Raw genomic sequence first — 16,764 nt, 5'->3', positions numbered from 1 at the left:
CAAGGAAGAATGGGCAAGAATTTCAGTCTCTCGATGTGCAAAACTGATAGAGACATACCCCAAGCGACTTGCAGCTGTAATCGCAGCAAAAGGTGGCTCTACAAAGTATTAATACAAGGGGGCCGAATAATTTTGCACGCCCCACTTTTCATTTTTTTATTAATTAAAAAAGTTTCAAAAATCCAATAGATTTCGTTCCACTTCACAATTGTGTCCCACTTCTTGGTGATTCTTCACAAAAAATAAAAATTTTATATCTTTATGTTTGAAGCCTGAAATGGCAAAAGGTTGAAAAGTTCAAGGGGGCCGAATACTTTCGCAAGGCACTGTATGTTGCTACATGTTTGGGCTCCCAGCTACCATCCATTGTAAAACTCAGAACTGTGTGCATTGCTGTACCTTAATCCCTCTGTCTACTCTTCCCCCCACTTCCTTCCATTGATCTATTCTTCACAGCAATGGGTAATGACTGCAGGTCTATGTTGGATTCTTGTTTTGTACAGTTTCTACAAAATATGATAAAAAGCTGGCATTCTCTTCCTTGAGTCATAGACATACATTTACTTTAACCTAACGATTCATTGCTGTTCATGAGTACACTTATTTTTTTTGGCTTGGATTCATATAATTTAGATGAAAAGAAAAGCGGTGTTCAGGAAAATATTTGTTAGCTGCTATTTTCTTATCAGTGTTGAATGACATTTGGAATCTGGTGGGGGCAGAATTTCACTTCTTTTCCTAGACAGATATCATCTAAAAGAAAAGAAAAACATGTTTTACTAAACTCTATTTCCTGTAGCTATATTGCGGTCAATTTGTCCGACGGATTTTGTCCAAAACTTGTGTTGCGTACACACGGTTGGACAAAGTTGTCGGAAAATCCGATCGTACGTAACGTGATGACGTTATGTCGTTACGACGGGACTACGTTCAGGCTAGTATCCAATGGCTTTGGTCTAGGAATTTGATCTGAGCATGCGTGGTACTTTGTCCGATCGTAATTCTCTATACACAATCGGACAAAGTCCAATCGGATCATGTGGTTGGAAAGGTTTATAGCCCAGCTCTAAAACTTTGTCCGTCGGATATTCCGACGGAAACAGTCCGATGGAGCCCACGCACAATGGGATTGTCCGACAACGCGGTCCGATCGAACATTTTCCGTTGGAATGTCCGACCGTGTGTACAAGGGCTTAGGCTTTATATAGGGAACTCAGCTCTAGGTATCTCAACCAGGCATCTTCAACATTCAGTATTCCTCCTTCACTATTCACTGCACAAGACTTTGCTCGTATGCACTTACAATCGCTAACTCCAGCTTTAGCAGTCACTCCTTCATATTTAGGTATTATTTTCCAAGATATAGATCTTTTTTGACTTGTCAAGTATAGAAATGAACCAAAATTATGAAAAAAATCCTATAAAACATTTGGTTGCTGGGTGGATAAACTATACTCTGGAAAACAGTTACAAACACAGTTGAAATACAAGCATCCTAACTGTTATATCTGTCAGAGGATTTGTAATTTTGTTCCTCCACTGTTGTTATGTATATATTTTGTGCCAGCACAGCCAGTAGGGTGACACCAGTTTCTCTATTAAAACAGATCTAAACTCAATCATGAAAATCCCATATGGTCTTTGACATGGTCACAAAATGTCAAACTTAAAGTAGTGAACTATAGGCAAAACCTTTTTTTTTTTTACATTTTGGATAGAGTGAGTTAGGGTTTTGACCCCTGTTGGTTAATTTTTTGCCATCTTTGCCTTCACGTACTGTCCCAAAATCAAAACAGGAAGTGAGAGGAAATCCCTGCAAATTAAGGGAATTGCTTGGGGACCCCCAATCCACCAAAACGTGTGTCCCCATTGAAAGATTTCCTATCTATTACTTTTCTGGGGACAATACAAAATTTGTGATTTTCTTTTACTATCACTTTCAATTCTAATGGTAACCAGGGCAAATAGAGAAGGGGATCTCCCAAACAGGAGCACGGACAGCAATAAAAACTGGCAGGTGTTCTAATCCCCCTCCACTCTATTCAAAACTAAAAAAAAAGGTTTGTCTTTAGTTATATTTTATTTTCCATTCTTTTTATATCAGCATCTTTCTCTAAAAGAAAATCCTGCCATGAAACGCTTGTTTAGGCACTGCCTGTTTTGGAGTGACAATGTTCTGTCCATTAGAAAAGGGCATATACTTCACATGTAGTGGGCAAGCAAAAAATTCACTGATATGGATGGAAACATATCAATAAAAACCCTTGAGTAAAGCAGCTTGTCCTAATCAACCAAATATCAAAAGTATCTAAAGAAAAATGTACGGGAGAGCACTTCTAAACGTAAACATCAAAATATATGTAGAATGAAAAATCCGACTTTGGTTTAATTTTTTTTATGATGGCTGCTATAGACCTATGTGTAGGACAGCAAGTAGGGTGGTATGTTGCGCTTTAATGTATACCGAGCCTACTTACTGTGATACAGGTAAATACAGCCATTATATATGGTGAGAAATATCGTATTTGTTTTTTAATACTACAAATGTTCAGATGTTTACTTGTAGAAGCTCTCTCATATACATACAATTTTCTTTAGAATGCTCGGTCCCTATCTTCCAGTTACTTTCTTGTGTTGTCACCCTGTCACATTTACTTCAAGGGAAGACTTTGGGGCTGATTTAATAAAGGCAAATAGGCTTTTCATTTGCAAGGTGAAGCACTACTGTCTTCTATCAAGTATTCATCTGCAAGCAAAAATAATAATAATAAAAAAAAGAATCCTTACGCATAATTGAGTATTCTTTGCAAAGTGAATTTTCTCCACGTTCACTAAGCTAACAGAAAATTCTTCTGCAAAGTAAACAGCCAATTTGCCTTTAGTAAGGCCACTTTCACGCGGACATGTCCGTGTACGGGCTCTGCTTTGCTCAGCAGGGGATTGCTCCGTTGATCCCCGCTGAGCAGGCAAATGACAGGTCTGTCTCTGCACACTGGGCAGGGACAGTCCTGTCAGAGAGCCGCTCTCCTCTATGGGGGATCGGATGAAGACAGACCGTAGAGTCCGTTTTCATCCAGGTCGGATGTCAGCAGACATGTCACCGCTGACATCCCTCGCTCCTTAAAGAGGAAGTAAACCCTGATGAGTTTACTTCCTCTTTCATTCCCTGCAAAGGCAAAGCATAATGAACTACTATGCATCGCATAGTAGCCCATTATGTGTCATTTACCTGACACAGGAGCCAGCGAAGTCACCGCTGTCCCCTGTAGTCCAGCGCATCCATCTTCTCGGTGGGGTCTCGCAGCTCCGCCGCTGTCATTCGGCGAAGCCGCGATGATGTCACTCCCGCGCATGCGCATGGAAGCCGACACGCGCGGCAGCTACATTGTTGGAAATGCCGCGCTCAGTGCGCCTGCACGCCGCTCTATACGGCGCATGCGCCGTAGATAGCGGTGCCTGTCTTTGGGCAAATATCTCCTAAACCGTATAGGTTTAGGAGATATTTCTTGGACCTACAGGTAAGCCTTAATCTAGGCTTACCTGTAGGTCAAAGTGGTTTGTAAGGGTTTACAACCACTTTAAACCTGTATGGAGTGTCCATTCAGGTCTGCCTAAAAAACTGACGGGTGGACCTGAATGGTCCACCCATGTGAAAGGGGCCTTAATCTACCCCTATGAAGTGTTATGCCAATATACACTGCTCAGGCATGTCTTGTCAATGTCGCTTTCAAGAAAGCTGCCCTGAGCATTGCAGAGGTTGCAGATCAGCAGCATTGTGGTGCAAAACAGGTTGAAAAAAGGTGAAAATAGTATTTTTGGAAAAATACATTTTATTCTGTTATCCCTTTCACACCAGGGCGTTTTGCAGGCGCTATAGCGTTAGAAATAGCGCCTGCAATCCGCCCTAAAGAAGCTGCACCATTGTGTGTAGTGTGAAAGCCCGAGGGCTTTCATTCTACAGCGGTGCACTGGCAGGACATTAGAAAAAAGTCCTGCCAGCAGCTTCTTTGGAGCGGTGAAGGAGCGGTGTGTTTACCGCTCCTCCACCGCTGCTCCCCATTGAAATCAATGGGGCAGCGCTGTAATACCGCCGGCAAAACGCCGCTATTGCGGCGTATTGTTGGCAGTTTTAACCCTTTCTCGGCTGCTAGTGGGGGGTAAAAGTGCCCTGCTAGAGGCCGAAATGCACCGCAAATCCGGCGGTAAAACGCTGCTAAAAATAGCGCTGTTTTACCGCCGACGCAATAGGCGGTGTGGTGTGAAAGGGGTCTTAAGGTTTACATTTTATTTTTTAAAGAAAATTGTGGTGCCACCTTCTGACCCACAGTTTGTTGACTGGACAATGAAGGAGCAGCAGCACGCTAATAAGTCATCAACTCTGCTCACCTGTGCAGTCCCTTCCTCTTCTGGTTCTTCAAGAAATGACAGGAAGGTAATATCCAAACAGATTTGGTTAATTATGCTGTATGTAAATTACACTTAAATATATAAAAATAATAGGAATACTCAACTGCATTAAATATAACTTTTGAACATAGGCATGCGCGGAGGGTGTGCCTGTTCACACCCTAATCACCCCATGCACCAGGGCTGATGATAAGGCAGTACAGCCTACCCTCCTGTACTGGGCTTGTGTCCTATTATTTTAAAAGAGGGGCCTGGGCACCTGCCGAGCAGGAGGACCAACTGTACTGCCTTACTGTAGATTCTGATCCTCTTGTTCCTTCCCCTGCAGTGCTGCAAATACGGCGGTGATCAGCACCAGCCTGCTCATGTGGGATGAAGCCACAAAATATGGCTCCGCCCGATGCGTTTCCCTGTAAAAGGCTTCGACTGGGAAAGAAGATTTTATTATTGATTTACACTTCAATGTTTAATATTTTGCATGAGTTTATTGTCTTAAATACATACAAATCTTGCATGTAAGAATTCAGGGGTCTGTTTAGAACCCTGATATTTCACCAAAGCCCCCCAAAAGGGCAGTTAAGAATGTAAAAAAAAATAATATATATATATATATATATATATATATATATATATACATATATATATATATATAATTTATTTATTTCCTTTTTTAATTAAGGACTTGTTCAAATGTAATTTGCACTCTGTATTTTCTGCCATGGCTTGGAAGCATAGCATCATGACCGTGAAATGTTTACACCCCTAGCCACTGCTGCTCTGTGTTTGAGCTATGGGGTACAATCCCAAATGCAATAGGCTGCGCACACCTATGCTTTTGAGTATCTACCTGGAATTAATTTTTAAATTCCTGACAGAGCATCTCTTTAATCAGTTCATGGCTAAAAGACACCTCTTTTCTGGGAATTTATAAAATAAATAATACATTTCTGGGATAATATAAAGTAGGAAGGGAAAAAAAATTATCACCTTTGTAAGTGACATTTATTTCTTGTCTTTTTTATTTGACCTTGCAAAGGCCATTAAGGAAACCACAGTGTCCATTGAACAAAACTCAAAGTTTGCTAGTTGCCAGGGCTTTTTTTCAGTGGGAATGTGGGGGAACACAGTTCCGGCACCTCCAGCACCAAATGTATGTAATAGCAAGGGATGTGCTGGAGGGTCTATTGATGCTGTCTGCTGGGGGATTGATGGTCACTGGTGGGGATCTATTTTTGTGTGAGGGTCTATTATTGCTTGTGGGGGATCTGCTGTTGCTGGGGGGTGTCTTATGGTGCTTATAGGGGGAGATCTACTGTTGAGAGAGAGGTCTATTGTTGCTGGCTGCTGGAGGGTCTATTAATGCTGACCGCTGTTGATGCTGCTAGGGGGAGGTCTAATGTTGCTGGGGTGGATCTTTTGTTGCTGAGGGTGGTATTTTGTTGTGAATGAGCCATTGTTTCTGTGTGGGAGTCTATTGTTGTGTGGAGAACTATTGTTGCTGGGGTGGGGTCTAGTGTTGCTGGGGGGAACTATTGTTACTGGGGTGGGGACCATTGTTGCTGGGGGAGTCTATTGTTGTGTGAGGGATCTATTGTTGCTAGAACTGGAACCTATTGTTGTTGGGGTGGGGTCCATTGTTGCAGGGGGAGTCTATTGTTATGGGAGGGATCTATTGTTGCTGGGATGGGGTCTGTTATTGGTGGGAGGGGAATTTTTGTTGCTTGGGAGGACCTCTTGTTGTTGGGGGTGGGTCTATTATTAGTGGGAGGGGAATTTTTGTTGCTTGGGAGGACCTATTGTTGTTGGGGTCGGGTCTATTATTGGTGGGAGGGGAATCTATTGTTGCTTGGGAGGATCTATTATTACTGGGGTGGGGTCTATTGTTGCTGGCTCCAGTGCATCTATTTTTTACTGCTTTTCTTGTTATTAGACAAGAAGAAATTCCATACAAATTATTTAGCAAATGATACTTGGGGCAGTACTGGGAGGTGGGTAGGGGGTGGAATCAAGGGACAATGCTTGGAGGTGGGTAGGGGTTAGAGACAAGGGGGGGACTCAGAAGGGGGGAGTTCCTGGACCTATTCTCTAAAAAAAAAAGCCCTGCTAGATGCCATAGTCAAACTGTAGGCATGTGCCGTCTTTTGTATCCCAATGTACTGTAATTACAGAGAACTTTTTTTTTCTGTTTCCTTACAGCCAACTTTTTTTTCCTTTCTGTTTTCCTACAGCCACCAATCAGATTTCCATCTGGCATTGAATATAAAAGTTGGAATCTGGTAGCTGAATTCTAAATAGTGGCTGTAAGGAAGTATTGACAGTTGTTAGTATTGAAGTGACCCTGTTGAAACTACAAAACATTCTTTGGACAACTTTAGACTGCAAACCTATCCTTTGATGACCTTAAAAATGTCAACTCTTTTCTCTGGTGTAATCAGTGAATTATTTAGAAATCTGTACAGCCATAAAAGTACAAAATAGCAAAATACATTTGCAACAGCTTCTTTTTTTTTTTGTTGCTGCTTGCCAACTGCAGTAAACCATAGCAAGAAATTAAAAATGATATTTCAGTAATTTGGCAGCGGTAAGCTGAATTTTCATTGGTTGCTGTGGGATACTCCATATCATTCTTGCTGTTTTCACAACTTTTCTGCATAAAATCTTCATTCTTGTAAACTTTAGTTTGCTAGGTCACTTTTATAAATGCAAAGCCCTTTAAATTTCTTTCTGCATTACTGATTTGTTCTGTTGTCAGGGTCCTGACACTGAATAATGAACATCTGATTTATTTTCTTTGTGTGTAGATATGAATCTTGAATGCAGTTTAACAGATGATTACTGCAAGCATCACTTCTTGGTTGGGCTTCTGCTGAGAGAAATGGTCCAGGCCCTACAAGACAACTGTGACATCAGATATGCTGCAATCTCCACAGTTAAACATCTGCTGATCAAGCATGCCTTTGATAACAGGTATCAGCACAAGGTAATGATTTAACTGACAGGGGTGCAAATTTCACTATACCTTTCTATTTTAAAATATGACACGACCTGACAATTTGTTACTGCAATGTGCAATGTGGGACATGGATGCTGCCAAGGTGTTTAAAATACTCATGTTAGCTTGTGGAAACTGCATGCTGATGGAATTGTTACTCCTATTTAGGTGGGTTTAGTGCCCCCTCATGGCTGGAGGCCATATTTCCTCACCAGACCCCACATACGGTATAATAGTGTCCTTTCACCTGCCAATGACACCTGTCCTGCCACTGAATACAGAGACATTTTGAGGGGAACAGCACTGAGTACAGATTTCCTCCATCAGCTTTTTACCACACAATAATTCTCTTGCTTCCACCCGTAGGCTAGAAGGGGAGCCACTGTAACATTCCAAGGCCTTGGACACTGTGGTTCCAGGCCAGGTCCCTAGGACTGGTCCCGTTCCACAGTGGGCTCTAAGATAGGGACCCACCTGCCCAGCAGGATGCATCCAGTGCCAGACCACCCTACTAATTGACAAATGTTCTATCGCCACCAACGCTTTCAGTGCAGAGCTGGCTGCTCGTCTTTCCCATTTGTTTAGGCACTTTACCACCTGGAGGGTTAACGTGACAGTTTACATTTTATTCCCCAGATGATATTCACTATCTCTCTTCCCTAGATTCATAACAGACCATTTCTCACAAACAGTAACTTCTGTAGTTGTACCTTTTCATCCAATATAAACAAGTTTTAATTTGACGCAACATCCAATTACAGAACACTTTCCCATCTTTCCTTTCTCAAGGGCTGTGCTGCTCATACCTTTCAATGCAGCAGGGTCCCCACAAGACAGAGTTATAGAAGGCTCAGTCCGCCAACCCATGCCAATGTCCCGCTGTACGATTGCTCCACTGATACACTAACAATCACATCTTTATCAGTGTATGGTCCTTAGTGCTCGCTTTCCATGACTGTCTGACCATGAGTCTTGATCTACTCCCGTATTCATGATTTCCCAAACGAAAGGAAGCGACACATGCAGGGGGAAGGCCCAGCAACTGCCTACACCTATTTTTACCAAAGGGGAAATTATAGAAAGAAAAAAAATGTACCTCAGTGCATATGTGCATGGTCTCCAGCAGAATAAGGCATCCATGTCAATGCTAGGGATGAGCTTCGAGTTCAAGTCGAACTCCTGTTCGACTCGAACATTGCCTGTTCGCCTGTTCAGCGAACAGTGAACAATTTGAGCTGTTCAGGGCAAATTTGAAAAGCCGGAACACCCTGTGCAAGTCTATAGGAGAAATCTAAAGTGCTAATTTTAAAGGCTAATATGCAAGTTACTGTCCTAAAAAGTGTTTGGGGACCTGGGTCCTGCCCCAGGGGACATGGATCAATGCAAAAAAAAGTTTTGAAAACGGCCATTTCTTCAGGAGCAGTGATTTTAATAATGATTAAAGTGAAACAATAAAAGTGTAATATTCCTTTAAATTTCGTACCTGGGGGGTGTCTATAGTATGCCTGTGAAGGGGCGCATGTTTCCCATGGTTAGAACTGTCCCTGCACAAAGTGTCATTTGTGCAGGAAAAAAAGTCTTTTAAAATCACTTGCGGCTATATTGTCGGCTCCCGTAATACAGAGAACACTCAATGAGTGTTCTCTGTATTAGCCGACAATTCATTCATTGATAAAAAAAAATAAAAAATAAAAAAAAAGCGTGGGGGTTTCCCTAGATTCAATTACCAGACCCTTCAGGTCTGGTATGGATATTAAGGGGAACCCTGTGTCAAATTGTAAAAAAAAATTGACGTGGGGGTCCCCCTAAATATCCATACCAGACCCTTCAGGTCTTGTATGGATATTAAGGGGAACCCCGCATGAAATTTAAAAAAAAATTGACGTGGGGGTGCCCCTAATGGACCAGCGTCAGAGGGGCGGCGGGGTCAGGTGACGGGTGGCCCCGCCCTCCTAATATAAGAATTGTCAGCGCTGGGATTCCCGCAGTGTCTCCACAGTGGAGACAGAAGACGGATGTATGGACAGCGCTGGACTGAGAGATCCCCCATCGCTGGATATGATCATCCATCGCTGGATAGCAAGAGTGGATTAGCACTGCTGGAATCTTTTTTTTATTTTTTTATTTTTAATAAAGGAATTTTTCAAAAGTGTGTCATTATTTAACCATTTTTACACTTTCTTTGTGAAATGGTAGGGGTACTTTTGTACCCCCTTACCATTTCAAACAGGGAGGGCCGGGATCTGGGGGTCCCCTTGTTAAAGGGGGCTTCCAGATTCTGATAAGCCCCCCGCCCGCAGACCCCCACAACCACCGCTCAGGGTTGTGGGGATGAGGCCCTTCTCCACATCAACATAGGGACATGGTGCTTTGAGGGGTCACAGACCCCCAAAGCATCCTCCCAATGTTGAGGGCATGTGGCCTGGTACAGTTCAGGAGGGGGGGGCGCTCTCTCGTCCCCCCTCTTTTCCTGCGGCCTGCCAGGTTGCATGCTCGGATAAAGGGTCTGGTATGGATATTTAGGGGGACCCCACGTCAAATTAATTTTTTTAATTTGACACGGGGTTCCCCTTAATATCCATACCAGACCTGAAGGGCCTGGTAATTGAATTTAGGGGAATCCCCACGCTTTTTTTTATTTTTTATCAATGAATGAATTGTCGGCTAATACAGAGAACACTCATTGACTGTTCTCTGTATTACGGTAGCCGACAATATAGCCGCAAGTGATTTTAAAAGACTTTTTTTCCTGCACAAATTACACTTTTTGCAGGGACAGTTATAAGCACGGGAAACATGCGCCCCTTCACAGGCATACTATAGACACCCCCCAGGTACAAAATTTAAAGGAATATTACACTTTTATTGTTTCACTTTAATCATTATTAAAATCACTGCTCCTGAAAAAACGGCCCTTTTTAAAAAAAAAATTTTGCATTGATCCATGTCCCCTGGGGCAGGACCCGGGTCCCCAAACACTTTTTAGGACAGTTACTTGCATATTAGCCTTTAAAATTAGCACTTTAGATTGTGAACGTTCGAGTCCCATAGACTTTAATAGGGTTCTAAAGTTCACACGAAGTTTAGGTCTGTTCGCAGGTTCTGGTGCGAACCGAACAGGGGGGTGTTCGGCTCATCCTTAGTCAATGCACTGTATCACACATAGTGGTTAGGGGGAAATATAGAATCCTATGCTAAATATCCCTTTAACCACTTGCTTACTGGGCACTTAAACCCCCCTCAGTCCCAGACCAATTTTCAGCTTTCAGCGCTGATACACTTTGAATGACAATTGCGTGGGCATACAACACTGTACCCAAATGAAATTTTTATCATTTTTTTCCCACAAATAGAGCTTTCTTTTGGTGGTATTTAGTCACAGCTCGGAGTTTTATTTTTTGCTAAACAAACAAAAAAAGATGCAAAAAAAAAAAAAAAAAAATCATGTTTTAATAGTTTGTTAGAAAATTTTGCAAACGGGTCATTTTTCTCCTTCATTGAAGTGCGCTGATAAGGCGGCACTGATAGGCTGCATTGGTGGGCACTGATGGGCTGCATTGGTGGGCACTGATAGGCTGCATTGGTGGGCACTGATAGGCTGCACTGGTGGGCACTGATAGGCATAGTTAAGGCGGCACTAATAGGCACAGATAAGGCGGCACCGATGGGCACAGATAAGGCGGCACTGATGGGCTAAGATGGCACGGATGGGTGGCACGGATAAGTGGCACGGATGGGTGGCACGGATGGGCACTGATAGGTACCACAGATAGATGGGACTGATGGGCACTGATAGGTGGCACTGATAGGTGGCTCTGATAGGTGGCACTGCTGGGCACTGATGGGCGGCACTGCTGGGCACTGATGGGCGGCACTGCTGGGCACTGATGGGCGGCACTGGGGTGCAGCACCTTTGAGGCAGATTGGGTGGCACTGTGGGTGGCACTGTGGGTGGCACTGTGGGGTGGCACTGTGGGTGGCACTGTGGGTGGCACTGTGGGTGGCACTGTGGGCACTATGGGCACAGACGGGGGGCACTTACTTTTACTTTTATTTATCCTTCAGGATGGCACTGCGGGAGGCAGGTGGGCACTGGCAGGTGGCATGTGGTGCCTTGCATTGCTGGCCGTGATCGGGACTGATGTCCCGATCACGGCCGCCGGTGATCGGCTTTTTTTTTTTCTTCTCGCGCTGTCAGCGCGAGGAGGAATAATAGCCGATTACCGGCTCCGTTCTATCACATGATCAGCTGTCATTGGCTGACAGCTGATCACGTGATAAGGGGTCGGGATCGACCCCTTGCACGGATCGGTGATCAGGCGAGTCTCATAGACTCGCCGATCACAGAGCGCGCCGCGCGCGCCCCTCAGGGGGCGCGCAGGCCGCTCGTAACCGGGACGACGTCAATAGACGTAGTCCCGGAAATCTAGGTCCGCGCTAATGCCGTCATTCGGCAATAGCGCGGTACCCAAGTGGTTAAACACCCACCTGTGCCTTAGGGTGTTCCCAATGTCTATTTTGTTTGTCATTAGTATTTATTATGCATCTATGGAGGTCTGCATTACAGTAAATCTGTTGCTTTTCCCTGCATTAGCGAGGCACACATTTGAATTTACTTTCAATCATTTTTATTCAGAGATGTAAAAATAGAAAAAGAAGGATATAACACTGTAGCATTAAAAGAACATTTGAGAAGGTCGAAACTAGTTTCGACCAATGACCTAAAGAAAGCAACAGCCCTAGGAAAATATTCCCCCACCCATGTGGGGAGTAATTACACTGGGCTAAAACTCTCACTATTATAAATATGAACAGAGGCTGAATTCAGTAATAGCAAGGGTATCCCAGTATGAGGACCCTCAAAGTAAACAGAAAAGAAAGAAAGAAGAGAAAAAAAGAAGGGTATAGAAAGAAGAAAAGAGTATCTGGAGAAAGGACAAATAAATATAACCCTGGGGAAAAACTGTGACATTTTCATGTCCCCTACTGAGTCACATGTACATATGCGGGCCCAGGGGTTCCAGATGGCTTCAAAATGCTTAGTAGATACATTAATATTAAATAATTAATTAAGAGGATTTGCATTTAAAGGATACTTCAATCAAAAAGTGAAAATTAATTATTTATATGCATACAGAGGGAACATCCTATTTTCTCAGTGCTTAAAATGGAACTAGAACCTTGGGTTGCTAGGAGTTTCTTGGAAGAACAAACATGCAAATCTCTTTTTACAAAAGAAAAAAATAAATTCTGCCATGCTGTTTTTGCTCGTCTGTATACACATTTGCCGTGCAGTACAAATATAGGCTCATTCTTGGCATACCAAGGATAGAGCTAGGTGAGGGAGATGACGCATGTGCACACAGGAGTTACATCCTCAGTGTCCAAAGGAGAGTATCACAGGACTGTGGCAAGGAAGATAATGGTGGTTCACTTGAGCCTAGGGTGTGTCGTAGTGCGCAAGTATGCTGTGCCACAAGCCAACAAGAATTGAGTTCCCCTTTAAGTTTTTCCAACCAGACATTGCCTTTCAACACCCATCTCTTTTTTTCTGCAGTCTTGTGATGTCTAAACATTCTGACCAGGCTCTGCATATGATAAAAAGGGATGAGTCACATTGCATAGGAGCATGAGACACATCCTATAACACAGAAGCGTAATCACATTAAACAATAGTGTATTGAAAAAAAATGCATGTTATCCAGGAATAAACTAAATTCCAGTAAAATGTATATTAGAGATTTCCCATAAATGCCTAAAATAAAAAACAAAAAAAGAAAATTGTTCATGTCTTGTCTTTCAGAACCAGCAAGCAAAAATTGGCCAGCTTTACTTACCTCTGGTGGGAATGTTGTTGGAGAATGTCTCAAGGTTCACTGGGAGGGACTTCTTGTATCATTGCACACCTATGTCAGCATCTGTAAGTTTTTCCTACGTGAAAGTTGTCGATTTTAAATCAGTAGACTTTGAGATAAAAATATGTCCTTTTGGCCACTGTGCATTTTATGATGCCTATTCTCTACCAATGCGTTTCCTGAAGACCAGCTACTTAATGTGGAATTCCGCATTTCCACAACATCCCAGCTCCACGCAGGAGTGTTCTTCTGTGCACCCCCTTAAGTGCAGGTAAATGCTGAGTGATGAAATTGACAATTTAGCCAAAGACCTAGGAGCTTTTGCATACAATATTGAATACTGATGTAGTGATTATCTGCATCACCCCAGCAGTCACAGCTCCTTATGCTGGCATTGCATAGATATGGGTAATGTCAGCAGAGTGAAGCATGGGCAAGAATAAAGAAAACAAGAACAAAATGACAATCTATAAACAGATAATTTAAAGGAAACTCTGTTGTGGTGCTAACATTCTACTTAATGCATTGCATATGGTCATTGTCTAACCCTCTCTAGTATAATACTATTAAACACTGGTTTGCATTTTTCTCTAGGAAGTTTAGATAGCTGTATAAAGTACATCTCTTTTAGGGCAGTAACAATGACATTTTGTTTAATGAATGGGTTCAATAATTTCCTAATTCTTAATAATGTCATACATTGTATAATAGACAGTAGACAAAAATTAACATTCTTCTGCATTACTGAATGATTGCAAATTAACGCAAAAACAATTCTTCTCCAGGCTTCCAGAGACACATTTATATACAACTTCTCTTCTCCATCCAATAGATCGAGCTTGATCATGGACAGAGACACAGGTTAGTGTTGCTCTGTTATTTATGGGGTAAAAAAAAATTAAAAATGTCTCTGGGTACACTTAAAAACCCCTTATTGATTGTTCCAAAAGTTAAAGTTGATAGGTATCAAACAACAATTGTATCAACACACCATGTGGTCTGGTCGATACAGGATAGAGGTCAAAATGTGCCACGTCCTATATTTGAAATTTGAGGAAAAAGAGAATTTTCTGGGCTATGGACTTTCAAGGCACAACTACAACAACTAAATAATTAAAAGAATATTTTTATTTACAAAAACATTAAAAAGAAATAGTCAGTACATTGAAAGATCATCAGAAATCCAAAAAACTCATCCCCAATTGTGTTACCACTCATATATATTATTGGTAATCTATATTGTTAAAAAACACTACACATCACTCCAAAAGTTGAAATAGTAGGTAATCCAAAAGTTGTGGAACATCAATGAGGGTTGAATGATGATGTTATGCTCGACATGTTTCGCGTATCTCAAAACGCTTCTTCTGGAGCTTATTGTAACTGACTAATAGGATGAAAACATAATATACATATAATTGAATAATACCAAAATATTCATCAATAGAAAACATATATTAATTACTATAAAACATCAAAAGATATACAGAGAAGCTTGTTTAAACGAAATAGAGCACCGGTGTATAGCCGGACATTAGAGTAGGGAGCACCATGGGGGCGTGTATAACATAATACAAAAGGAAATATATGGGGATCAAGGGAGTATATAGTATATAATAGTAGACAGAATATTATCCAACAGTAACTTACTGAGTATGTAGAAAACTAATTTCCAATGAAAAAAGAAAAGCCGTAATGAAAAAACAACCCATCTGCATGCACTATACATCAGTGCCAAACCATCAAGATTTGTATGCTGATATATTGAGAAGTCCCAGGATTAGTACTCTGAAATACAGATAAAACAATATATTTATTGCTATTAGTTGCTAAAACAAGCCAGCCCAGAGGTTTAAAAATATAAATAGCCCAGTCAGGTCACCTGACTGGTAAACTGAATTCCTTGGTTCGCACTGACTGGGAGAGCTGATTGGCAGCTCTCCCTGTCGGGGGGGGGGGGGGGGGGGGTCTGTGCTGATAATCAACTCAATGATTATCAGCACAGCCCCCATCAAATGTACCTATAAGCTGCCAATCGGTGCCCAGTCAGTGCCCAATCAGTGCCCGATAAAGTGCCAATCAGTGCCCACCACAGTGTAAATCAGTGCACACTATAGTGCCAGTGTCCATCACAGTGCCAATCAGTGCTCTGCTTTAACACCTGTCAGTACCTGCCCAAACAGTGCTGCCCATCAGTGCCGCCTGCCAGTGCCCATCAGTCCTGCCTGTCAGTGCTGTAAATCAGTGCAGCCTATCAGTGCCCATCAATTCTACATATCAGTGCCTCTTCATCAGTGCCTATCAGTGCCACCTTACCAGTGCCAACTCATCAGTGCGCATCGGTGCCACCTCATCAGTGTCCATCAGTGCCCATCAGTCAAGGAGAAAAGTTTTATAACAAAAATGAAGAAAAACTTTTTTTTTCCAAAAATGTTGGTCTTTTTTAGTTCGTTTAGCAAAAAATAAAAAAAAGCAGAGGTGATCAAATACCAACAAAAGAAAGCTGTATTTGTGGAAAGAAAATGATAAAAATTTAGTTTGGGTACAGTTTAGCATGACCACACAATTGTCAAAGTGTGACAGCACTGAAAGCTGAAAATTGTCCAGGGCAGGAAGGGGCGAAAGTGCCTGGTATTGAAGTGGTTAAAGAACATTTTACAACTAATTTCTGTTCTTTTATCTCACAAGGGTTCAGTTCGTTTTCTAATGGCTGCATAATGAAAAGAGAGGACTCCCGGGGATCAATGTGTGCTGAGGGAATGAATGAACAAAGCATGAATAGTGAAAATGTAAGAAGGCAGTGGAACCATTTTCACACAGTTTACTTTTCATTGTGACTATCTTTTTGTAATTAATTGGCAAGAAAATTCACTTAGATATTGACTGAAGTGACGTTGCCAGTGTCTGATAAGTGTTATTTCAGAGAATCCTGTATACAGACCTGATCACCATAGGATTTGTATATTTTTTAAGGTACAAGCCTAGGAGGGCATTTAAGTGTCCATGAAAGCTTGCATCTTAAAAGGGATGATTTACTAAAACTAGAGCGTGCAAAATCTGCCGCAGCTCTGCAAAAAAAACAATCAGCTTCCAGTTTTTTTTTTTTTTTTCCATAGCTTAATTGCACAAGCTGAAGTGAGAAGCTGATTGGATACAATGCTCAGCTGCACCAGATTTTACACTCTCCAGTTTTAGTAAATCAGCCCCAAAATGTGTTCATCAAGGTACATGAAAGGCATTACCTACATTTTTATTTTCTTACTGCGTTTAATGGCTAACAGGATACAGCACTTTACTTTCATAAAATGAGTCCTTGTTGTAGTCGTCAGGCCATTATTTGATCTGCCTGTGATACATTTCTGTACTGTATACTAATACTGCACTACAGTAGGTGACCCTGGCATACCTCCGTCAAGGGAAAAATAGCCTGTTAGAATTACATTTTAATTATTTTTTTTTGTTTCTGTCAAAGTAAAGAAAGACAATTCTACAGCTGTTTCTTTGTATACA

General features: G+C 41.9%; 1 protein-coding gene across 2 annotated transcripts in view; it reads left to right on the top strand.

Moving 5' to 3' along the window:
• The window catches only part of DOCK11 (dedicator of cytokinesis 11), a 551,771-nt gene that overhangs the window by 196,882 nt on the left and 338,125 nt on the right, over nt 1-16,764 (top strand). For both annotated transcript variants that reach the window (XM_077493986.1, XM_077493985.1), the window contains 4 exons: nt 7,209-7,387; nt 13,203-13,319; nt 14,040-14,115; nt 15,943-16,043. In XM_077493986.1, coding sequence (XP_077350112.1) covers nt 7,209-7,387; nt 13,203-13,319; nt 14,040-14,115; nt 15,943-16,043 — 473 coding nt within the window. The remainder of the gene's footprint in view (nt 1-7,208; nt 7,388-13,202; nt 13,320-14,039; nt 14,116-15,942; nt 16,044-16,764) is intronic.

The sequence above is a fragment of the Lithobates pipiens genome, unplaced genomic scaffold (genome assembly GCF_037356315.1).
Source record: "Lithobates pipiens isolate NorthernLeopardFrog02 unplaced genomic scaffold, aLitPip1_a1.2 Scaffold_1, whole genome shotgun sequence".
Lineage (NCBI taxonomy): Eukaryota > Metazoa > Chordata > Amphibia > Anura > Ranidae > Lithobates > Lithobates pipiens.
This window is presented reverse-complemented; position numbering and strand designations above follow the sequence as displayed.